General features: G+C 40.5%; 1 protein-coding gene across 2 annotated transcripts; it reads left to right on the top strand.

Annotated features, from left to right (window-relative positions):
* The first annotated feature begins 6,321 nt into the window (after positions 1–6,321).
* LOC115726153 (heat shock cognate 70 kDa protein 2-like) lies at positions 6,322–17,110 on the top strand. Of its 2 annotated transcripts, XM_048283654.1 has the most exons (4): positions 6,322–6,607; positions 7,356–9,097; positions 13,390–13,395; positions 17,100–17,110. In XM_048283654.1, exons 1-2 carry the CDS (start codon positions 6,394–6,396, stop codon positions 9,089–9,091), a joined length of 1,950 nt encoding a protein of 649 aa, XP_048139611.1. In that variant the 5' UTR covers positions 6,322–6,393; the 3' UTR covers positions 9,092–9,097; positions 13,390–13,395; positions 17,100–17,110. The 2 variants fall into 2 exon arrangements, with proteins under 2 accessions (XP_048139611.1, XP_030511771.1); XM_030655911.2 differs by lacking the exons at positions 13,390–13,395; positions 17,100–17,110 and having other exon boundaries at positions 7,356–9,271.
* The last annotated feature ends 2,720 nt before the right edge of the window (positions 17,111–19,830 follow it).

Here is a 19,830-nt window from a genome sequence, read left to right as displayed (position 1 = left end):
GGCTCTTGAAAATATTACCTTGATGAAAATAAATTTTGATGAGGTACTTATTTTATGCAACTATGAAACTTTTGCATAACAATGATCTTACATTAAGATGTTTCCCATGTCTGAGAAACGAACTTTTTGTTCTACAAGAAACTAGATAGAGTCCAACTTGGTGATGGGACGAGGTGCCCATCTACGATAGCCTTTTCTCAGGTGAAGGTGAAATCTCATTTACACAGGTCACTTCTTGTTTAGATTTTGTAAGAGGCAAAACAGTTCTCAACAAGTCTGAGAAAAGTAAGGGAAGTCGTTGCTCGCTTTCCTACGAGAGGATTCATTGCGATGAAATCTCATGAGTTCTTGGTTTTTCAAGCTGATTGAATGAAAAAGTAAGGGTTAATAATGACACGGAAAATCTTAAATTAATACATATATAATAAATTTATTCATAATTATTCTTTTGACCATAAAAAAAATTGGTAAATATATGATAAATTTACCATAAATTATTTTTTTGATAATTATAAATCATAAATTGGTACACTTGTGATAAAATTATCCAAATTATTTTTTTTACCACCAAAATTTTCAAATTGGTATACATGAGACAAATTTACTAGGAACTTATTTTTTGATCACTAAAAATCTTAAATTGGTACATATGTGACAAATTTACTCAATTAAATTTCATCAAATTGAATTAATATCACGAAGAATTTTCAAGCTAATACACCTATGACAAGTAGAGGGTAATAATCTCGAACCGTTACTCATGTCAATTGTAACGTATCTCCAACTTAGTAATTTCACATTAAAATTTAACGAAAATTAATGAAGAGTAAATTTGTCATATGTGTATTATTTTTGGATTTTTGGTATTCGGGATAAATTTATCATAGATGTACCATTTTGGGGTTTTTTTGGATAAGTTTTAGGTAACTTCGTCATAGGTGTATCAATTTGGGATTTTTTGTAGTAAAAATGTAGTTTAGACTAAATTTGTCACATATGTATCAGTTTGAAATTTTTCGTAATATTAACTCAAAAAATAATACTAAATGTAGAAGTCAAAACGGTACTTTTTTTTTTTCTTTTTGAGAAACCCTTTGTAGAAATTGGAAAGTTAAACATTGCAGCACTTAAGAAAAAACACGACTTTTTTGGGAAAAGTACCATAAAAGTTCTAAACGTATTGTATTTGTACCAATTTAGTTTCAAATTTTTTTAATCAAACCAATTTAAGTAGCACTTTTTCCACTCCCACCAAAGTTAAAACACTCCTAATTAAAGTATTTTGACAATATTAACCCTTGTGGGTCCAATCTTTTTATAAACATCCTTTTTGTTAAGTTGTGGTGTCACTTTGTTTTTTCCCTTGTATCTTCTCTTGTAGGTCCCATTTTTCTCCATTCTTTTTATTTCTCTCCGTCCCTCTTAATCCAACCATAGTTCAAGCATTAGTAGTTCTGTCACAAAAAAAAAAAAAAAAAAAAAAAAAAAAGAACACTCCCCTTTGTGGTCTACCTTTGTCACTTGTCATCCTCGCCACGTCGTACTCATTGATTTTTGAATCTTCAATTGGAGTTTGATACCCATGAACACAATTGACCTAATGGCTATTGCATTGAACTTCCTAATGGAGATCAGAGCACGTAGATTTGAACAATTGACCAACAAAGGAGCCTCCTCATTGCATAAGGGCTTGGACATGAGGGCTGAGTTCGCAATCAACACTTTAACCCTCTCAATCGCTTGTAATGGTGGGTCGACTACTAAGATTAGCACGGAAGGATGAGACCGCGGGGTTGAGAAGGGCCAATTCCTCGCTAGTCTAGAGGATTATCGTTCTTGAATGTAGCATTTTTGGTTTACATAAACAACTTAGTGAGAGTAGGGACGAATTCTAGCCATCGATTTGGAGGCGAGTAGGTCATGGCGAATTGGCATTGATTGTGCTGATAAAGACCAAAAAGACGAAGACGAAAGTGAAGAAGCGGACATTGCTGATGAGCTTGATGAGGATTTGGGTGAGCGGTTCAGCTCCTAGATTTGAATATTTAATGGGGTTTTTCTTGTATTCATGATCGATCAATCAAAGTTTTGATGCAAATGGGAAAACGAACAACAAAGAGCAAGAGGAATGGAATGAGGTTGAAAAGTGAAGAGATATTAGATGAGTTTTTTCACTTCCAATAGTTATGAATTGAAGAAGTATATATGAAAGAGGACTAATTAGCTAAAAAAATACGTTTATGCAAATATGGGCTACAAATACGTCAATTGCTTTTGTCGATGACAAACGTTTTCTTTTGTGTTGGTGATTGACGGTTTTTTTTTTGTCGAATCTGGTGATGAAAGTTGGGGTGTCAAAAACTTGTCTATTATTGACATGAGAGGAGTGTTTTAGAAAAGAGAGAATAGAGAAATAAATGATAACAAGGAAAGTGGAAAAAAAAAAGAGAGAAAAAAAATCAAGTGAAGAATGCTTGAAAAAGGTGGGACTCACAAAGGTTAATAGTGTCAAAACAATGTGCTACGGAGTGTTTTATTCATAGGGGGAGTGAAAAAAGTATCACCCCCAATTTAATCCTAAACATTTTTTCATTGGTACTAATTTAGTTCATGCGATCAATTTTGATTGAATATCGCCGACATGAATACCAACGGCGCCACATAGGGTGATCGGCGGCGACATAGATATTTTTTAATAATATATTTTTATATTTTTAATTATTTTTTCCTTTTCTTTCATTTTTTTTTCCAGAACTTTGGCTTTGGTCGGCGATGGTCACCGGTCACCCTCGTTGGCCCTTGGGTGTGGGCTGCCTTGCTTGCGGTCGACCCTCGCTAATGGCCGGTGAGGTTGGCTGGTCCATGTTGGCCAAAGCCAAAGTTTAGAAAAAAAATAATTTAAAAAATATTATTAAAAAATATCATTGTCAATGCTAGCTGTCCTAAGTGGCACCACCGACATTCACATCAACGATTTCGGCCAAAATTGGCCAGACAGACCGAGTGAGTACCGATGCAAAAGGATTTGGGAGTAAATTAAATCAATTGAAAAGTTTAGAACTGAATTGGTATCAATGCAACAGATTCATAATTTGTTTAATACTTTTCCGTAACTTTTTTTTCTAGATTCATATGTTGCCCTTAAACTCTCCCAGGCTTGACGTGAGAAGGTCGTCGTGCGGTGACAATCCCCGGATGACAGGCGATGATGTGAATGTGCTAAAGCACTCGTGCTTTTGAGTGCTGATTCCGGAGTCAATATGAGGTGTTAGGCACTGCAACGATCGGTCGGTATGATTTTCCTTTGCAACAATACGAAAGTCTGCTGTTGTGAAAGTGCGTATCTTCTGCATTTGGTCCATGTGAACACCTTGTCACACAGCAAATGCTGCAGATCTCATTTTTTTTTTCGTGTCATTTGCATTTGACAGACAAATCTGATGACGGACTACCGTGTTTTACCTGTTGTTGAATTATGGACAATTGCCATGTATGCTTTGTGGGAAACATTAACCGAAGAATTGGCTCCAGGTTTTTCAATCTGAACTCAATAATGGGATCCTACTTTTGAATTTTTGAGATAAGCAAGAATGCGGGAAAATTACCAAAAAAATCTTCAACCTATTGCAATTGTGTCAATTCGGTTCCAAACATTTTCATCTTTGCCAATTTAGTCCTATCTTTTGCATTTGCGTCGATTCAATCTTCCGGCCAACTTTAGTTGGCTGCTGCTAACATGGCGCTTTTCGAGCTGACGTGCTAATTTGTAGTAATATTCTAATATTTTTTTTAAATTGTTTTTTTCTTTTTCTTTTTTCCTTCTTCTTCTTCTCACTCATCCAACCGATCGCCGGATCTACGACCGGCCAAAGACGAGGGTCTAGCGAGGCTCGGCCTCACCATGGCTAGGTGAGGGCGACTCACCCTCGCCGACCTTCGCCTTGGCGACCGGGCCGGAGGAAGGAGAAAAAGAAAAATAATAATAAATAATTCAAAAAAAATATTAATATATTAATGAAATTGTCATGTCAATGTCGGTCACCCAAAGTTGGCCAAAATCACCGAATTGACATAATTGCAAAATGTTTAGGACTAAATTGGCATAATTGCAATAATATTAAAATGTTTTTGGTAATTTTTACCACAAGCATGCACATAAGCTGTGTTGATTGATACTCGAAGGGATCAAAACTGATTCACCACCCCCGCGCGTCTACCAGTCCACTTGATTAGCTACAAGTGATCATCACCTTTGAATGCCAAAATAAGATATGCTATCATACTAATTCTAAACCTTTCAATATTGCTAATGTGGATGCTGGTCGTTTTATGCGGTATGGTAGGACGACCAGTACTAAAGTGGATAACTTTAGTATTTTTTTTATTTTTATTTCTCCATTTCCTTTTTCTTTTCTTTATCTTTTTTTTTTTTCATTGTGCTGGAGAGGATCATCGTTGACCCTACCAACTGCGAAGGCCCTCAACCCTAGGCGATATCCTTGTTACTAAAGTTGGAAAGTAATGCGAAATTCGAATATTTGATTGAAGAGATAGATTTTGATGTGATTTATGAATTAATGTTGTGAGGTATGTTCATTGAAGATGGAACAATTGACATGTAATATTTGGATTGGATGACAGTACTTGAGTCATATGTGATGCATTCCGGTACTTCTCGATTACGTGAAATATTCCATTATGACACAATGTCAAATAAGTTCAACGTAATAAAAAAGATGTATGACATTTCTTGAATTATTGTGATTCTTGTAAGTACTATGTGATAACTTATGTCCAAGGATGCAACAACTCTTTCCAAACTTGAAGATGGCCTCAGCGAAAGTCGTTTTACCAAGACTCCATGTCCATGCCATGAATGTGCAATGACTAAAACAACATCAAAGTCAACTTAACTCGATCTTCAAATTCAATTAATTGTTCAATCACAAACTTATGTTCGATCTCCAACTTATCACCGATCACCGCAACAATCAATTTGATTAGTTCGCCTTGGCTATTACGAGGAAAAACCATTTTAATTGGGGAAGATTGTGAGACAAAATATAATAGCAAGTTTCAATCACGATGAAATTCAGTCTACGCTACGCCCGATCATTTCATTTTGTGCTCATTTCCGTAGGAGTGATTTCATCCAATTGCACTTGCTTAACTACACAATTAATCGAATAGCTAACGGGACTTCAATTATCGAGAATTGTCTTCTCAATGCTTAATCATTTCATCGTCAACAAGCCGAGATAACTGGAGGGATAGATTAAAATTAGGACAAGCAACAATAAAACAAAGCTTATCAAGAAGGAAAACAACAAATTGTTTCCTGCTGCTTGTGATGATCGACGCCGCCTTATAGACACCGATGGTGGTGTAGCGCGACCACCGCACGGTGGCGACGTGACGGAGTGGGGTCTCCGGCGGGTGAGTTATGCCAGATGGAAAAGCTCATAAGAATAGCACGACGAAGACAAACCGACTCCCCAATCGACGGTTGTGTAGAGGGGATTCCGTAATCTCAAACCTACGGATCTGATAGCCGCAATTTCTTAACATTTTCTTTTGTCACCCTCAATCACTTTGATTCCGTTGCGCCGGAGGACACCACGATTTTGGACGTGCAGAGCCGATGGTTGTGGTCGCTGTCTTCAATCGTGGCCATTATGGCGATGACAATCTCTAAATCTGGGTTTTTTGATTTTCGGTTCTTAATTTAGTTTAAGCTTCTTAAATTCAGTTTCCAATTTAATTGCATTTTATTTTATTTTTCAATCTTATTCTTGTTTTTTTTCTTTGGGTCCAAATTCAATCTCATTCTAGAGCGCACCAACATGTTATAAGATTAGACATGTCCGCGTTGCTTTTCCGGTATCTAGTCTTTTTATATCATGCACCTGCACGTACGTTGCTTCACAGATGGTTCAACCTTTTTCAATTTTCGGAATCATAGAGGAGCAAAGAAACTGCGTACTCCACGTATTCCCCCACGGGAGAATTTGCAACGCGTTGCCGACATGGCCCCCCCGGGGCCCCACAACCCCCAACGGAACTTTCCAGAACCTCCAAGCCACGTTTTTCTTCCTCCTTTTTTTGAAAAAGTCTTCCCGGCCAAACGGGAGCCCGGGCCGCCCTAGTTCCGTCCTCTCGTTCCCTCTCGCGTGCCCATCCACCGTCCATCCGCCACCCCCTTGATCCAACGGCTGCAAATCACCTCGTCGAACCTTCTCGAACCCTCAAACCCTAACACAACCTGCACCCCTCCATAAATACGCCTCTCTCCGCTACAAACTTTCATTCTTTGCGCTCCCTCTAGCACGCCTCTCAAACTCTTTTCTCTCTCTCTCGATCTCGATCCGTAGATCTACCGGAACAGATCCGTCAATGGCCGGAAAAGGAGAGGGGCCGGCGATCGGCATCGATCTCGGTACCACGTACTCGTGCGTCGGCGTGTGGCAGCACGACCGGGTCGAGATCATCGCCAACGACCAGGGCAACAGGACCACCCCGTCCTACGTCGCCTTCACCGACACCGAGAGGCTCATTGGCGATGCCGCCAAGAATCAGGTCGCCATGAACCCTATCAACACCGTCTTCGGTAAGCATCTGTCCTCGTTTGATTTTGGGCGTGTTTCTGTTGCTCCTGATTTGAAAATTTCCGGCAGATCTGATTAATGTTGGGTTGAGTCGAATGCTTCTGTTTAACTTTTCCAGACCTGCAATGTTTACTAGTGGTGAGCTACATGAGTTGGGGTAGATTAGGACGAATATATTTGTAGGCTCGAGCGGAGGTGGTTGTATGACTGACGGGTGTTAGCTCCGTTGGAGTCTCGATCTACCGTCAGAATTGGCTGTGTATTCGACAATGAGCTTGCCTATTAGATTAGGGTAATTAGATATCTGATTTGTTTAATTAGTTGGAAAACGTTATGCTGAACGTTTCCATTGGTTGATGATTTGAGCTGCACAATATACTTAGCTTGACTGGCTTTTGCCAAATCATCATCATATGTTCCGTTGTGGAATGCCCCGAAGGAGATTTTGCAAATAGGAGTTGTAGTGACCGCCATATGGCCTTCTCTGTAGATTTCTTGTGGCCTTCTTTCAAATAGATTTATGTTGTAGCATATATGCCACTTGATCTTTTGGCCATTGAAGCAGATTGGCGTCCTGCTAGTCAAGTTTCTAGTTGTTTTTAACTGCTTTTCAGTAGCCCGGGCTTAATGTATCTGTGTGGCTAGTCGATTTAACTGCTTTATATCGCAGTTACCTCGTGTTTGCATTTTTGTTTGCAACCTCGACCATTTCTGTGTCCATGGTGTCTAATCTGTATTTGATTACAACAGATGCTAAGCGGTTGATTGGAAGGAGGTTCAGTGACGCCTCGGTTCAGAGCGATATTAAGCACTGGCCCTTCAAGGTCATCCCTGGCCCTGGCGATAAGCCCATGATTGTTGTCGACTATAAAGGTGAAGAGAAGCAGTTTGCTGCCGAGGAAATTTCGTCCATGGTTCTCACAAAGATGCGTGAGATTGCTGAGGCCTTCCTGGGCTCCACTGTTAAAAATGCAGTTGTCACAGTCCCTGCCTACTTCAATGATTCCCAGAGGCAGGCCACCAAGGATGCTGGTGTCATTGCAGGGCTCAATGTCATGCGTATAATTAACGAGCCAACTGCTGCGGCCATTGCTTATGGTCTGGATAAGAAGGCCACCAGTGTTGGAGAGAAGAATGTGTTGATTTTCGATCTTGGTGGCGGTACTTTTGATGTGTCCCTACTAACCATTGAGGAGGGTATCTTTGAGGTGAAGGCAACAGCTGGAGACACTCATCTTGGTGGTGAGGACTTTGATAACAGAATGGTGAACCACTTTGTGCAAGAGTTCAAGAGGAAGCACAAGAAGGACATCAGTGGAAATCCGAGGGCTCTAAGGAGATTGAGGACATCTTGTGAAAGGGCGAAGAGAACTCTCTCGTCCACTGCCCAGACGACAATCGAAATTGACTCTCTGTATGAGGGTGTGGATTTCTACTCTACAATCACTCGTGCCAGATTTGAGGAGCTCAACATGGACCTCTTCAGGAAGTGTATGGAACCAGTTGAGAAGTGTCTTAGGGATGCTAAGATGGATAAGAGCACCGTCCATGATGTTGTCCTTGTGGGTGGTTCCACTAGGATCCCCAAGGTGCAGCAGCTATTGCAGGATTTCTTCAATGGGAAGGAGCTCTGCAAGAGCATCAACCCTGATGAAGCTGTGGCTTATGGTGCGGCCGTTCAAGCTGCAATTTTGAGTGGCGAGGGCAATGAGAAGGTCCAGGACCTATTGCTGCTGGATGTGACCCCCCTCTCTCTTGGTCTGGAAACTGCTGGAGGTGTCATGACTGTGTTGATCCCAAGAAACACCACCATCCCCACTAAGAAGGAGCAGGTGTTCTCTACCTACTCGGATAACCAACCTGGAGTCCTTATCCAGGTCTACGAGGGCGAGAGAGCCAGAACAAGGGACAACAATTTGTTGGGCAAGTTTGAGCTCTCCGGTATTCCTCCGGCACCTAGGGGCGTTCCCCAAATTACTGTCTGCTTTGACATCGATGCCAATGGTATCTTGAACGTCTCTGCCGAAGACAAGACCACCGGTCAGAAGAACAAGATCACCATCACCAATGACAAGGGAAGGCTGTCCAAGGAAGAGATCGAGAAAATGGTCCAGGAAGCCGAGAAATACAAGTCTGAGGATGAGGAGCACAAGAAGAAGGTAGATGCTAAGAATGCTCTGGAGAATTATGCCTACAACATGAGGAACACGATCAAGGACGAGAAGATCAGTGCCAAGCTCTCCGAAGGGGACAAGAAGAAGATTGAAGACGCCATCGACCAAGCCATCCAATGGTTGGACTCGAACCAGCTGGCCGAGGCGGACGAGTTTGAAGACAAGATGAAGGAGCTAGAGAGCATCTGCAACCCCATTATTGCCAAGATGTACCAGGGTGCTGGTGCGGACATGGGTGCTGGTGGCATGGATGAAGATGGTCCTGCGGCTGGCGGCAGCGGTGCTGGGCCCAAGATTGAGGAGGTCGACTAAGCAGGGGTGGAGTTGTCGAGATCTTACGCCAGGTCTTTTGACCATTTTGATTTTTTTTAGCGAACAGTAACTTGCTTCATTTTGTGGAAGCAAATATGTAGCTTCCGTCATTTGCATTTTCATTAAGGCTCTTTTGCGATTTCAAGAATGACAAGGATTTTGAGCCTCCGTCATCTTCTTGTCTTCTGCCTACCATACTATTTCGTCTCTGTTCTTTAGTGACATTGATGAGTACTGCTTTGGTCCGTCCTCCAACTAAGTAATTCGGTGTATACCTGTCTAATCGCCCTTACTTGGTATGCACCTTTCGGTTCGATTCCTTCCTTTTTTGTTGGCTTTCAGGGTATTAGTGTAGATCGATGCAAGAAAAATGTTGAAGGCCAAGTGCCGTTCAAATATTTGAGGTGTCGAAAGATGACAGTTGGAGCCCTCCAAGCTTTACAAAAGCCATACTTCAACTACAACCAGCCTGAAAATTAAAAATAAAATAACTTCTCTTGGATCTCTTTGCCGAACAAGGTTGCCTTATTATTTTCTTTTTTGGCATATAAGGTTGCATTATTGACAAGTTGGAAGACTCTTGTATACAAGCTGCTTCAGATCAGTAGGATTACGGGTCAAAGATGAAGTATTAGAATGAAGCCCAAAATAATCAACTCAGGAAGCAAAGCCCAATTCCCATGTGACTCTAAAATGGCTAATATCTGCTGGTTTCGCCGGTCAAAAACATTTTTCCTAGTTTTTGGTGTTTCAGGAGCAAAACATAAGTGATCAAGGAAAATATTTTTCAGTCAACTGAATTTTTTCTTTTAAAATAGAGGAAAATAATTTTTCTTTTTTCCCTCTATCTCAAGTGTGTAACTTTTTAAAATAGGGAAAATCTTCCTTTATCTCCTCTCTTCCTCCATCCCTCTGATCTCACAGGCTCTCTCTCTCTCTTCCATCTCTAAGATCCTCACAATCTCTCTCCTCCATCTCGTTCTCTCTCCTCATAGTCTCTCTCTTCCCTGCTTGCCATTCCCATTCCAACAACGGAGCTACGGCGTGGAAGATTTTCACCTCGATGGTGAGGCCGAGGCTCGCCTCGCCATTTTGCGATGCCGATTTCGTCCTCCAGCCCCCGATCCTCGCCCTTCACTTCGCCTACAGCAAGATCGGGGACTCTCTGGACTCCAAGAAAAACATACCTATGACCAAGATCCCGATCGGCAAGCTCGAGGAGGCCGCCGAGTACTCCGAGATGTACAGCGTCAGCAAGAGCCTATCGACAATTGCGGCTGGAGTTAGAATCAAACTCCAGCCAAACTTGAGCTTGCCTCGGCTTGTTTGCTTTGGATCGAACCATGGCTCTTGATGTAAAATATGGGCCAGCCAAAATCCAATTCCTTTTTAATTCTCCAGCCCAGCCCATACTTCATTCACCCCTTTTTCTTTGATTTGTTTCTTCTTCTCTTGGCCGGTCGGTCGTGGGGCAACGGAGAGAGAGAGAGAGAGAGAGAGAGAGAGAGAGAGAGAGAGAGAAAGAGGTGGAGGAGAAATAGAGAAAAATGGAAGGAATTTTGCACCGTTCGTGATCGGAAGTTGGTTAAACATCATCTTGCGACACCGGTAAGTAATAAATATCTCTTTTTCCCTTGAATGAAGTTATTCTAGAGTTTTATGGTAATTCTCGAAACCTAGGGTTGAATGAGCTGGAAATTTGAGTTTTTGAGGTTTTTGGCTGCGATCTTGGTTGAGAATGAAGGTTAGGATGTCTCGAAGCCATAAGATTTTACGACATGTGATTTGCACTTCCGGTTTGTCCGAAACGACATTTTTAAGTTGGCTCTCTTTGCTAGAAACGTGAATTTAGACCATTGTGACAACACTTTTTCGCATGTTTTCGGTTATTTTTGGTACGCACTTGTTGCGAATTTTGAAGTACGTTAAATAAACGTTGTTTTGACTACAATCTTGCGTTAATGGGAGTTTAGTAGAGGGAGTTATGGCTCAAAAAAGCTTAGCGCATGGGCTGTTCATGTACCGAAAAGCAATGGGGTATACTTTGGGGAGGGCTTTTGTTGGCCCGTAGGTGTCGGGCTATTGACGTTTACACGTTGTTTAGTCAAGTCTTTCGCTAGCATAGTATTTCTCCAGTTTTTAATGTTATTTTTCAATTAATTTTTAGGGTTTCAATTTTTGTGGTTTGAGTAACTACTATAGTTTGGATTTCGACTTTTTAAGGTGAGTTGTACTTTTTCTTCTAAGAATTTATACGCCTCATGCCTTAAAGATGAGTACATGTATTGTGATTTGATTTTCTTCACTAGGTAAAGAAAGGTGATGTTTAGAGCATTGTTTTTGCATAAACGGGATCAAGCTATTACTACCCTTTTGATTATTTGATATGGCTTGTTGATGATTGTCTTATATTGAGATTAAAATGTTGTTTGAGAAATATATTTTGAGGAAAGCTATGGATTCGGTTTGTGAAACCGAATTATTGTGGTTTACGGATTTGGTGTTGTAGTTAATATTCATATCCTTATGATTAGAACCCATTGAGGTGGGAGCAGTATGCATACTGTCGGGACGTCATTGAGCCGAACCTTCGGTTGAAATAGGTGGTAGACCTAACTAAGAAGGGAAAACTTGGTCGTCTTTTCACGTCATTAAATGTGGCCATAGTTGGTGATGAGTATTAGATTATTCGGTGAATAGACCATCAAAAGTTGGTTTAATGAGATTAATCAATGGATTTGACCATCGATAGTTTGTTATTACTATGAGTTAATATTTGATTTACTTTGATGAATGTACAGTGATTTCTCGATCCGCTTAGAAGAGATTGTATTTCTCACCGAGTTGTGGTTGCTCACCGCTTTGTCTCGGTTGTTTTTCGGGTTCTTCGGCGAGCCGCAAATAGGATCGAGTGTACTTTAGCTGCAGGAATTTTTGGGATAGCGCGCACACGCCTATTTTTTATAAGTTGTATATAATTTGTGAGTTTCGAGCTAGATGAGGAAAGATATGTATGTATATCTTTTTGATATGGTAGATAAGCCCCGATTTTTGTGAACATGTGATCTTTTTATCAAATATATATGGAGGAACATATTTGATATCAGATTTTTGTTCGACCTATGTATGAGGTTGCATCCTTTAATTAAAAGAGGCAGCTATGGTCATGCGTTTTTCTTGGAGAATCATGGTGTGACATTTGTTAGTGTCAGAGCATAAGTTATGATTTTTGGATATAGATATGAGATGTTGTGAGATTGTGTGATAGATTTTAATGCGTTATCTTATTAGCTACTAAGGTTATGTTCTATTTGTAGTTCTAGGTAGTTATGAATTTTGACTTAGAACCACATGTCTCTCTTCGTAGAGATAAGGGCTAGAGAACTATCATCACCTATGATTCTAGAGATGTGCTTTGAGGTCTTAGAGGCCAGCTTGGGACAAGAACACGAGGATACTAGAGCTAACTCGCGGGAGACAAGAGAGGCAAGCCGGCGGCCAAGGACCCAGAATGATGTATCCGGGAATAACCAAGGCTGCCTTTGCTCGGTTCAGAAAAGTGAAGCCAACCTCTTATGATGGCAAGTCCGATCCTCTTTTGGCGGAGCGTTGGATTAGGAAGATAGAGGGAACCTTTAAAGTTGAAGAAGTTCTTGAGGATAAGAAGGTTGACTTTGCAATCCAATATTTGGAAGGTGAAGCCCGAGTGCCGATGGGAGGGATTGAAGACCACTCTTGGGGATGACGACACAACTATCTATTGGAGGGACTTCAAGGCAGCTTTCAATGCCTAATTCTTTCCAAAGTCTTTTCAATCGAAAATGAAGAGCGATTTTCTACAAACATCACAAGGCTACTCTATTGTGTTGGAATATGCTGGTCGTTTCAACCAAATGAGCAGATTTGCGAGGAGTTTCATGGTTGATGAGAAGGAAAAAGCTAAGCACTTTCAAAGAGGATTTTGACCCGAGATTCGTTTCGAACTCACGTCCATTCTACCGACAACTTATGAAGACGTGATGGAATGAGCTATCAAGATTGAGCAAGAGATCTTGGAGAGTGGCATCCCGGGTGCTCCTCAACATAAGAGGCACAAGGTTAGAAATTTCCAAGAAAGTCGCATAAGTGGCGGTAACAAGTAAAGGGGCTTTAGAAAGCCCGAAAAGGCGAAGAGTTGAGCTATTCTTGAGCCTTGCACTACTTGTGAGAAACTTCATAGTGGCCGATGTTACTGGAAGAATGGAGTTTTCTTTTTATATGAAAAGGCGGGACATATATGATAAAATTGTCCTATGCAGAGGAATGTTCTAGCGGATAACGGATCATATTTTGTATGTGGGCGACCCGGACACCTAGCACGCACTTGCCCTATGCGAAAGAATGCACCTCTGGTTGACAAGCCACAGGAGAATCAGCAAAGGAAAAGGACAAATGGGAAGGTCTTTGTGATGATAGAGGAGGATGCGGAAGAATGCTATTGTTGATTGTTATGCGAAAAAAGTTATTTTTCAACCTCTAAATCAGGCTGAATTCTCTTTCTCGGGGTGTTGTAAGGTTATCTTTCCAAGGTTGATTTCGGTTTTGCAAGCGAGAATGCTTTTGAAGAAGGCTTGTCGTGGTTATTTGACTTATGTGAAAAACACAAACAAGGAGGTGGTAAAGCTAGAAAATGTTCCCGTTGTTCGAGATTTTCCGGATGTATTTCCTTAAGACTTACCTAGCTTACCTCTTGATAGAGAAATTGAATTTTCCATCGACCTGATGCCCGGCATAGCACCCATTTCTAAGGCACTGTATCGGATGGCACCAGCTGAATTAAGAGAATTGAAAACACAACCGCAAGAACTCCTAGATAAGTGCTTTATTCGGCCCAGTGTATCACCTTGGGGAGCTTTTGTATTGTTCGTGAAAAAGAAAGACAATAGTATGAGGCTATGCATAGACTACCGAGAGCTTAATAAGGTGACGATAAAATATAAATATCCTTTGCCTCGGATTGACGATTTATTTGATCAACTTTAGGGAGCTCAAGTATTTTATAAGATCAACCTCCGCTCTGGATATCATCGCTTGAAGATTTAAGCATATGATGTGCCTAAAATCGTTTTCGGGACGGGGCATGGCCATTATGAATTTCTTGTCGTGCCTTTGGGATTAATGAACGCACCTGCTTCTTTCATGGACTCGATGAACATGGTATTCAAGCAATATCTTGATAGATTTATTGTGGTATTCATTGATGATATTTTGGTGTGTTTGAGGAGTCTAGAGGAACATGGGCAACATTTGAAGGTTCTCTTGCGGACTTTGTGCGACAAGAAACCGTATGCAAAATTCAGTAAATGTGAGTTCTGGCTTGATCACATTGACTTTCTAGGCCATGTAATCTCGAAGAATGGTATTTCAATTGACCCGAATAAAGTCAAAACGGTTGTTTAGTGGAGATGCTCCACCAATGTCACTGAAGTCATAAGTTTCTTGGCTTAGCAAGCTACTATAGGCGATTTGTGGAGGGATTTTTCAAAATTGCCGGTTCACTTACTCACTTAACTCAGAAGGGAGTTAAATTCGTATGGGCGGATCAATGTGAGCGTAGTTTTTAAGAACTAAAGAAATGATTGGTGCCGGCTCCCGTATTAACCTTGCCTTCAGGTACTACTGGTTTTATTATCTATTATGATGCATCTAAAGAAGGTTTAGGCTGTGTTCTCATGCGGGATGGGAAAGTTATAGCCTATGCCTCTAGACGATTAAAGCTACATGAGAAGAATTATCCGACTCATGATCTAGAGTAAGTAGCGGTCATGTTTACCTTGAACAAATGGCGTCACTATATGTACGACGAGAGATATGAAGTCTTTACCGATCATAAGAGTTTGAAGTATATATTTTCTCAGAAAGAACTCAATATGAGACAATGGAGATGGCTAGAATTCCCGAAAGATTATAACTTGTCAATCAATTATCACCCAAATAAGGCAAATGTAGTAGCCGATGCCTTGAGTCGTAAATCTTCTGGAAATATGGTAATATTACTTACTTCTCAGAAGCCTATTCTCGAGGACATGCGAAAGTCGGACTTAGAGGTATTGATACATCATCTTGGTGGCCGAGTAGCTAGATACAGCCCATGTTAATATACGGAATCAAAGCATAACAAAATGATGATCTTCAACTAGGAAATATTGGAGAAGGCATCGAAGCTGGAAGGCGGGAGGACTTCAGTATTCATGCCGATGAATCACGAAGATTTCGTGGTCGACTCTATATCCCCGACGATTCAGAATTGAAAAAGGAGATATTGTAGCAAGCCCACAACACCAGATTTTCTATTCATCTAGGAAGCATTAAGATATATAGAGATCCGAGAGAAAACTTTTGGAGGGTCAATATGAAGAAAGATATCGTCAAATTTATCAACTAGTGTCTTGTTTACTAGTAGGTAAAGATTGAAATCAAAAGCCGAGTGGACAGCTACATCCACTTGAGATACCTAAATAGAAGTGGGAGCATATTACCACGGATTATCGTCGGTTTACCGAGGACACCAAGCGGTAAGAATGCTAAATGGGTGATCATCGATCGATTGACTAAGTCTGCTCACTTCTTGTCATATCGATTCGGCCTCTCACTTGAAGATATGGTGAAATGGTACATTAATGAGTAGTGAAGTTTCACAGAGTTCCAATGAGCATTGTTTCTAATAGGGATCCATGGTTCGTGTCCAACTTTTGCAAGAGTCTTCAAAGAGCGTTGGGTACTAAACTCAACTTCAATACAACATTTCATTCGTAAACAGACAGCTAGTCCGGCAAACAAACAGCCGATCGGAGAGAACCATTAAGACTTTAAAGGGAAAAGTACACTAGAAGTACCATAACTTTTGTACGGCGTTCACTTAAGTGCCATAACTTTCAAAACGTTCACTTAAGTGTCATAACTTTCAAAAATCGTTCACTTGAGTGTCATGTTGACATGGCAAATGGAAAGCCGATGTGGCACGCCGGAAAAGTTCTTGTAGCACAACGGAAAAGTTACCGTAGACGCGGAAAAGTCGACATGGCACGCCGGAAAAGTTGCTATAGCATTCAAGTGAACGATTTTGCTCCGATGTAGCACTCAAGTGAATGATTTTTTAAAATTATGGCACTTAAGTGAACATTTTGAAAGTTATGGCACTCGAGTGAACACCGTACACAAGTTATGGCACTTCTAGTGTACTTTTCTCAACTTTAAAGGATACGTTGAGAGCATGTGCTAACGACTTCGGCAACTCCTGGGACGAGCACCTGCATTTGGCAAAATTCTATTATAATAATAGCTATCATTCTAGCATCAAGATGGCTCCTTTTGAAGCTTTATATGGTTGAAAGTGCGGGACACCGGTTTGTTGGGATTATGTCTGTGAGAAAAGACTAATCGGTCCCGATTTTATACAGCAATCAGAAGAGAAAGTCGGGCTTATTTGAGAGCGTTTGAGAACAGCATAAAGCTGCTAGAAAAGTTACGCCTACCTCAAATAGTGTAAGTCGAAAATCGAAATGGTCGACCATGTATTTCTGAAGGTCTCTCCTATGAGGGGTGTTATGCGATTTGGCATGCATCACAAGTTGAGCCCGAGATATGTGGGACTATTCTTGATATTGGGGAGAATTGGTGAAGTCGCTTACTGATTGGCATTGTCACCGGCATTATCCGAAGTGCATGACGTGTTCCATATGTCTTTATTGCGGAAATATGTGCCAAGTCCTGATCATGCATTAGATTATACTCCTGTGAGTTTAAGGGAAGACTTAACGTACGAAGAGCAGCCTTTATGCATCGTGGACAAAAAGGATCAAATGTTATGGCTTCGTATTATTCCTTATCTAAAGATTCAATGACAAAACTACACGAAGAGGGAGGCCACTTGGGAGCTCGAGGAAGAGGCGAGACACAAATACCCTCACTTGTTTGATGATTAAGATACGTCTAAATTTTGAAGACAAAATTTCTATAAGGAGGGTAGATTGTAAAAGATGGGCCAGCCAAAGCCCAATTCCTTTTTAATTCTTTAGCCCAGCTCATGCATCCCTCACCCCTTTTTCTTTCATTTGTTTCTTCTTCTCTTGGCTGGTTAGTCGTGGAGCAACGGAAAGAGAGAGAGAGAGAGAGAGAGAGAGAGGAGTGCGACGTGGAGGAGAAATAGAGAAAAATGGAAGGAATTTGGTGCTTTTTGTGATTGGAAGCTGATTAAACATCATCCTACAACACTAGTAAGTAATAAATATCTCATTTTCCCTTGAATGAAGTTATTTTAGAGTTTTAGGGTAATTCCCAAAACCTAGGGTTGAGTGAGCTGGAAATTCGAGTTTTTGAGGTTTTTGGCTGCGATCTTGGTTGAGAATGAAGGTTAGGATGTCTCGAAGCCATAGGATTTTATGGCGCGCGATCTACACTTCTAGTTTGTCCGAAACAACATTTTTAAGTTGGCCCTCTTTGTTGGAAACATGAATTCGGACCATTGCGGCGGTACTTTTTCGCATGTTTTCAGTTTTTTTTGGTGTGCACTTGTTAGGGGTTTCGAAATACGTTAAATAAGCATCGTTTTGACTGCAATATTGCGTTAATCGGAGTTCGGTAGAGGAAGTTATGACTTAAAGAAAGTCAGCGCATGGGCTGTTCATGTACCGAACAGCAAGGGATATACTTTGAGGAGGGCTTTTATTGGCCCGTAGGTGTCTTGCTATTGACGTTTATACGTCATTTAGTCAAGTCTTTCGCTAACGTAGTATTTCTCCAGTTTTTAATGTTGTTTTTCAATTAATTTTTAGGATTTTAAGCTTTGCGGTTCGAGTAACTACTATAGTTTGGATTTCGATTTTTTAAGGTGGACCGTACTTTCTCTTCTAAGAATTTGTAAAACTCATGCCTTAAAGATGAGTACTTATATTATGGCTTGATTTTCTTCACAAGGTAAAGAAATGTGATGTTTAAAGCATTGTTTTTGTATAAACAGGATCGAGCTATTACTACTTTTTTGATTATTTGATATGGCTTGTTGATGGGATAAGTATATTGTGAGTATCATAACTTTTGTATGGCATTCACTTAAGTGCTACAACTTTTTTTTCGTTCATTTGAGTGCCACGGTTTTGAAAAAACGTTTACTTATGTGCCGGGCGCTGATTTGGCACAAGGAAAATCTGATGTGGCGTTATTTTAATGGTAAACCATCGTACGTGGCGCGCCGGGAAGCTAAAATTAGCAATAGAGATGCGAAATGATGCCGTATTGAAGAGAGAACTTAACTTCTTCAACTAATTGGGGCAAATTGAAATCAAATCGTTTAGAACCCTAACCCTAACTTCAACTCCCGATTTGAAATTCTTTTGATTGGGGAAAAGCACCTCATTATATTGGCAATGGAGAGCGAAAGCAAGAGAAACGACTCAAGATTTGACGAGCAAAGTGAAGATGGAAGTCAAAATTATTGCTATTGTGGGCTACGAAGTGCAAAGAGAATAGCTTGGACGCGAAATAATCCCGGGAGGAGATTCTTTGGATGCGCTCAGTATGGAGAAGGCTTCAATTATGGATATTTCGGGTGGGTTGCCACAAAATTTTCAAGCCGAGCAAAGGAGGTGATCTTGCAGCTCTTGGAAGGATGTAACGAGGCTCCACCCGCATTAACAGATGAGTTAGATGATACTAACTCAATGCAATCAGAAATCAAGGGTTTAGAATCGTTGGTCAAGCATTTGATGAGAGAAGTTTCAAGGATGAAAATTCAAAAGGATATTTTTGGAGCGTTGCTTGTGTTGTTGTTATCGAGTGTAGTCCGGTTTGTGTTCATAATGTAAGATCGGTTCTCAGAAACTGTAACTCGGTGTTTTAAGAGCAATGAAACGTGTTTTGGTATTTAGAGCAATGACCTGTACGTTAGTTCTTATTAGGTGAATTGAGTGGTCCGGTTTAGAGTGTTTGAATGGCCATAATGGTTGATTTTGTGAAAATAGTGTTCTTGCTGGTTTGATTGAATGGACAATGGTTGGTTTGGATATTGGTGATGCAATTTGTGCATTATTGTTGGCTTATAAACGATAAATGACTTATGGTTTATGTTGCACTTTTTGCAGCAAGAAAAGATATTCGTGCAAAATAAATTTCCACGAACCGGCTTTTTACATATGGTGTGTAGGAATTGTCTTTTTTGCGGTTGCACAAGGTTGAAGTTGTTGATTGGCCTTGCTTTAAATGTTAGCTGAGTGGTTTCAAGTGTGAGTTTGACATGCATCGTCTATGCAATAGCCGCAGCACATTTATGCAATAGCTTCTGCAGCAAGAACAAATTATGTAGAGCATTTGGTTGTGTTGCTGGTTTGGGGTTGCTATGATTTGTTCAAAGGTAGCACAAGTTTCAATAACTTTGCGAATGGTCATTTGAGTGCTACTCTTTTTTTTTAAAAGTGAACACTTGAGTTCATGAACTTTTAAAAGGTGAACAATTAAGTTTCTTGTTAATAAGTGAAGTATTAGTGTCACTTTGTCAAACACTTCCCGCATATCCTGTGATAGTTTTAGCGGATTTCAAAGCAATAGACAGTACATTTACATCAAACTAAACAATTGCATATACTTGCACCGAGAAAATCATGTTCTTTTAAATTAACATCATCATGGTGTTGAATTATCATAAATAACATTGCTGCAGCTCAAATATGAGCAACCAAAATGCAGCAATTGACATCCAAACAACC

Source organism: Rhodamnia argentea, chromosome 8, assembly GCF_020921035.1.
Source record: "Rhodamnia argentea isolate NSW1041297 chromosome 8, ASM2092103v1, whole genome shotgun sequence".
Lineage (NCBI taxonomy): Eukaryota > Viridiplantae > Streptophyta > Magnoliopsida > Myrtales > Myrtaceae > Rhodamnia > Rhodamnia argentea.
The sequence above is the reverse complement of the archived record's forward strand: the minus strand, read 5'-3'. Positions and strand labels throughout refer to the sequence as shown.

What these genes read in the sequence shown, in the direction of transcription:
- LOC115726153 (XM_048283654.1), top strand. Translation starts at nt 6,394, where the DNA reads ATGGCCGGAAAAGGAGAGGGGCCGGCGATCGGCATCGATCTCGGTACC. An exon ending in CCCTATCAACACCGTCTTCG is followed by an intron (nt 6,608 to 7,355) that starts GTAAGCATCTGT and finishes TGATTACAACAG; the next exon opens with ATGCTAAGCGGTTGATTGGA.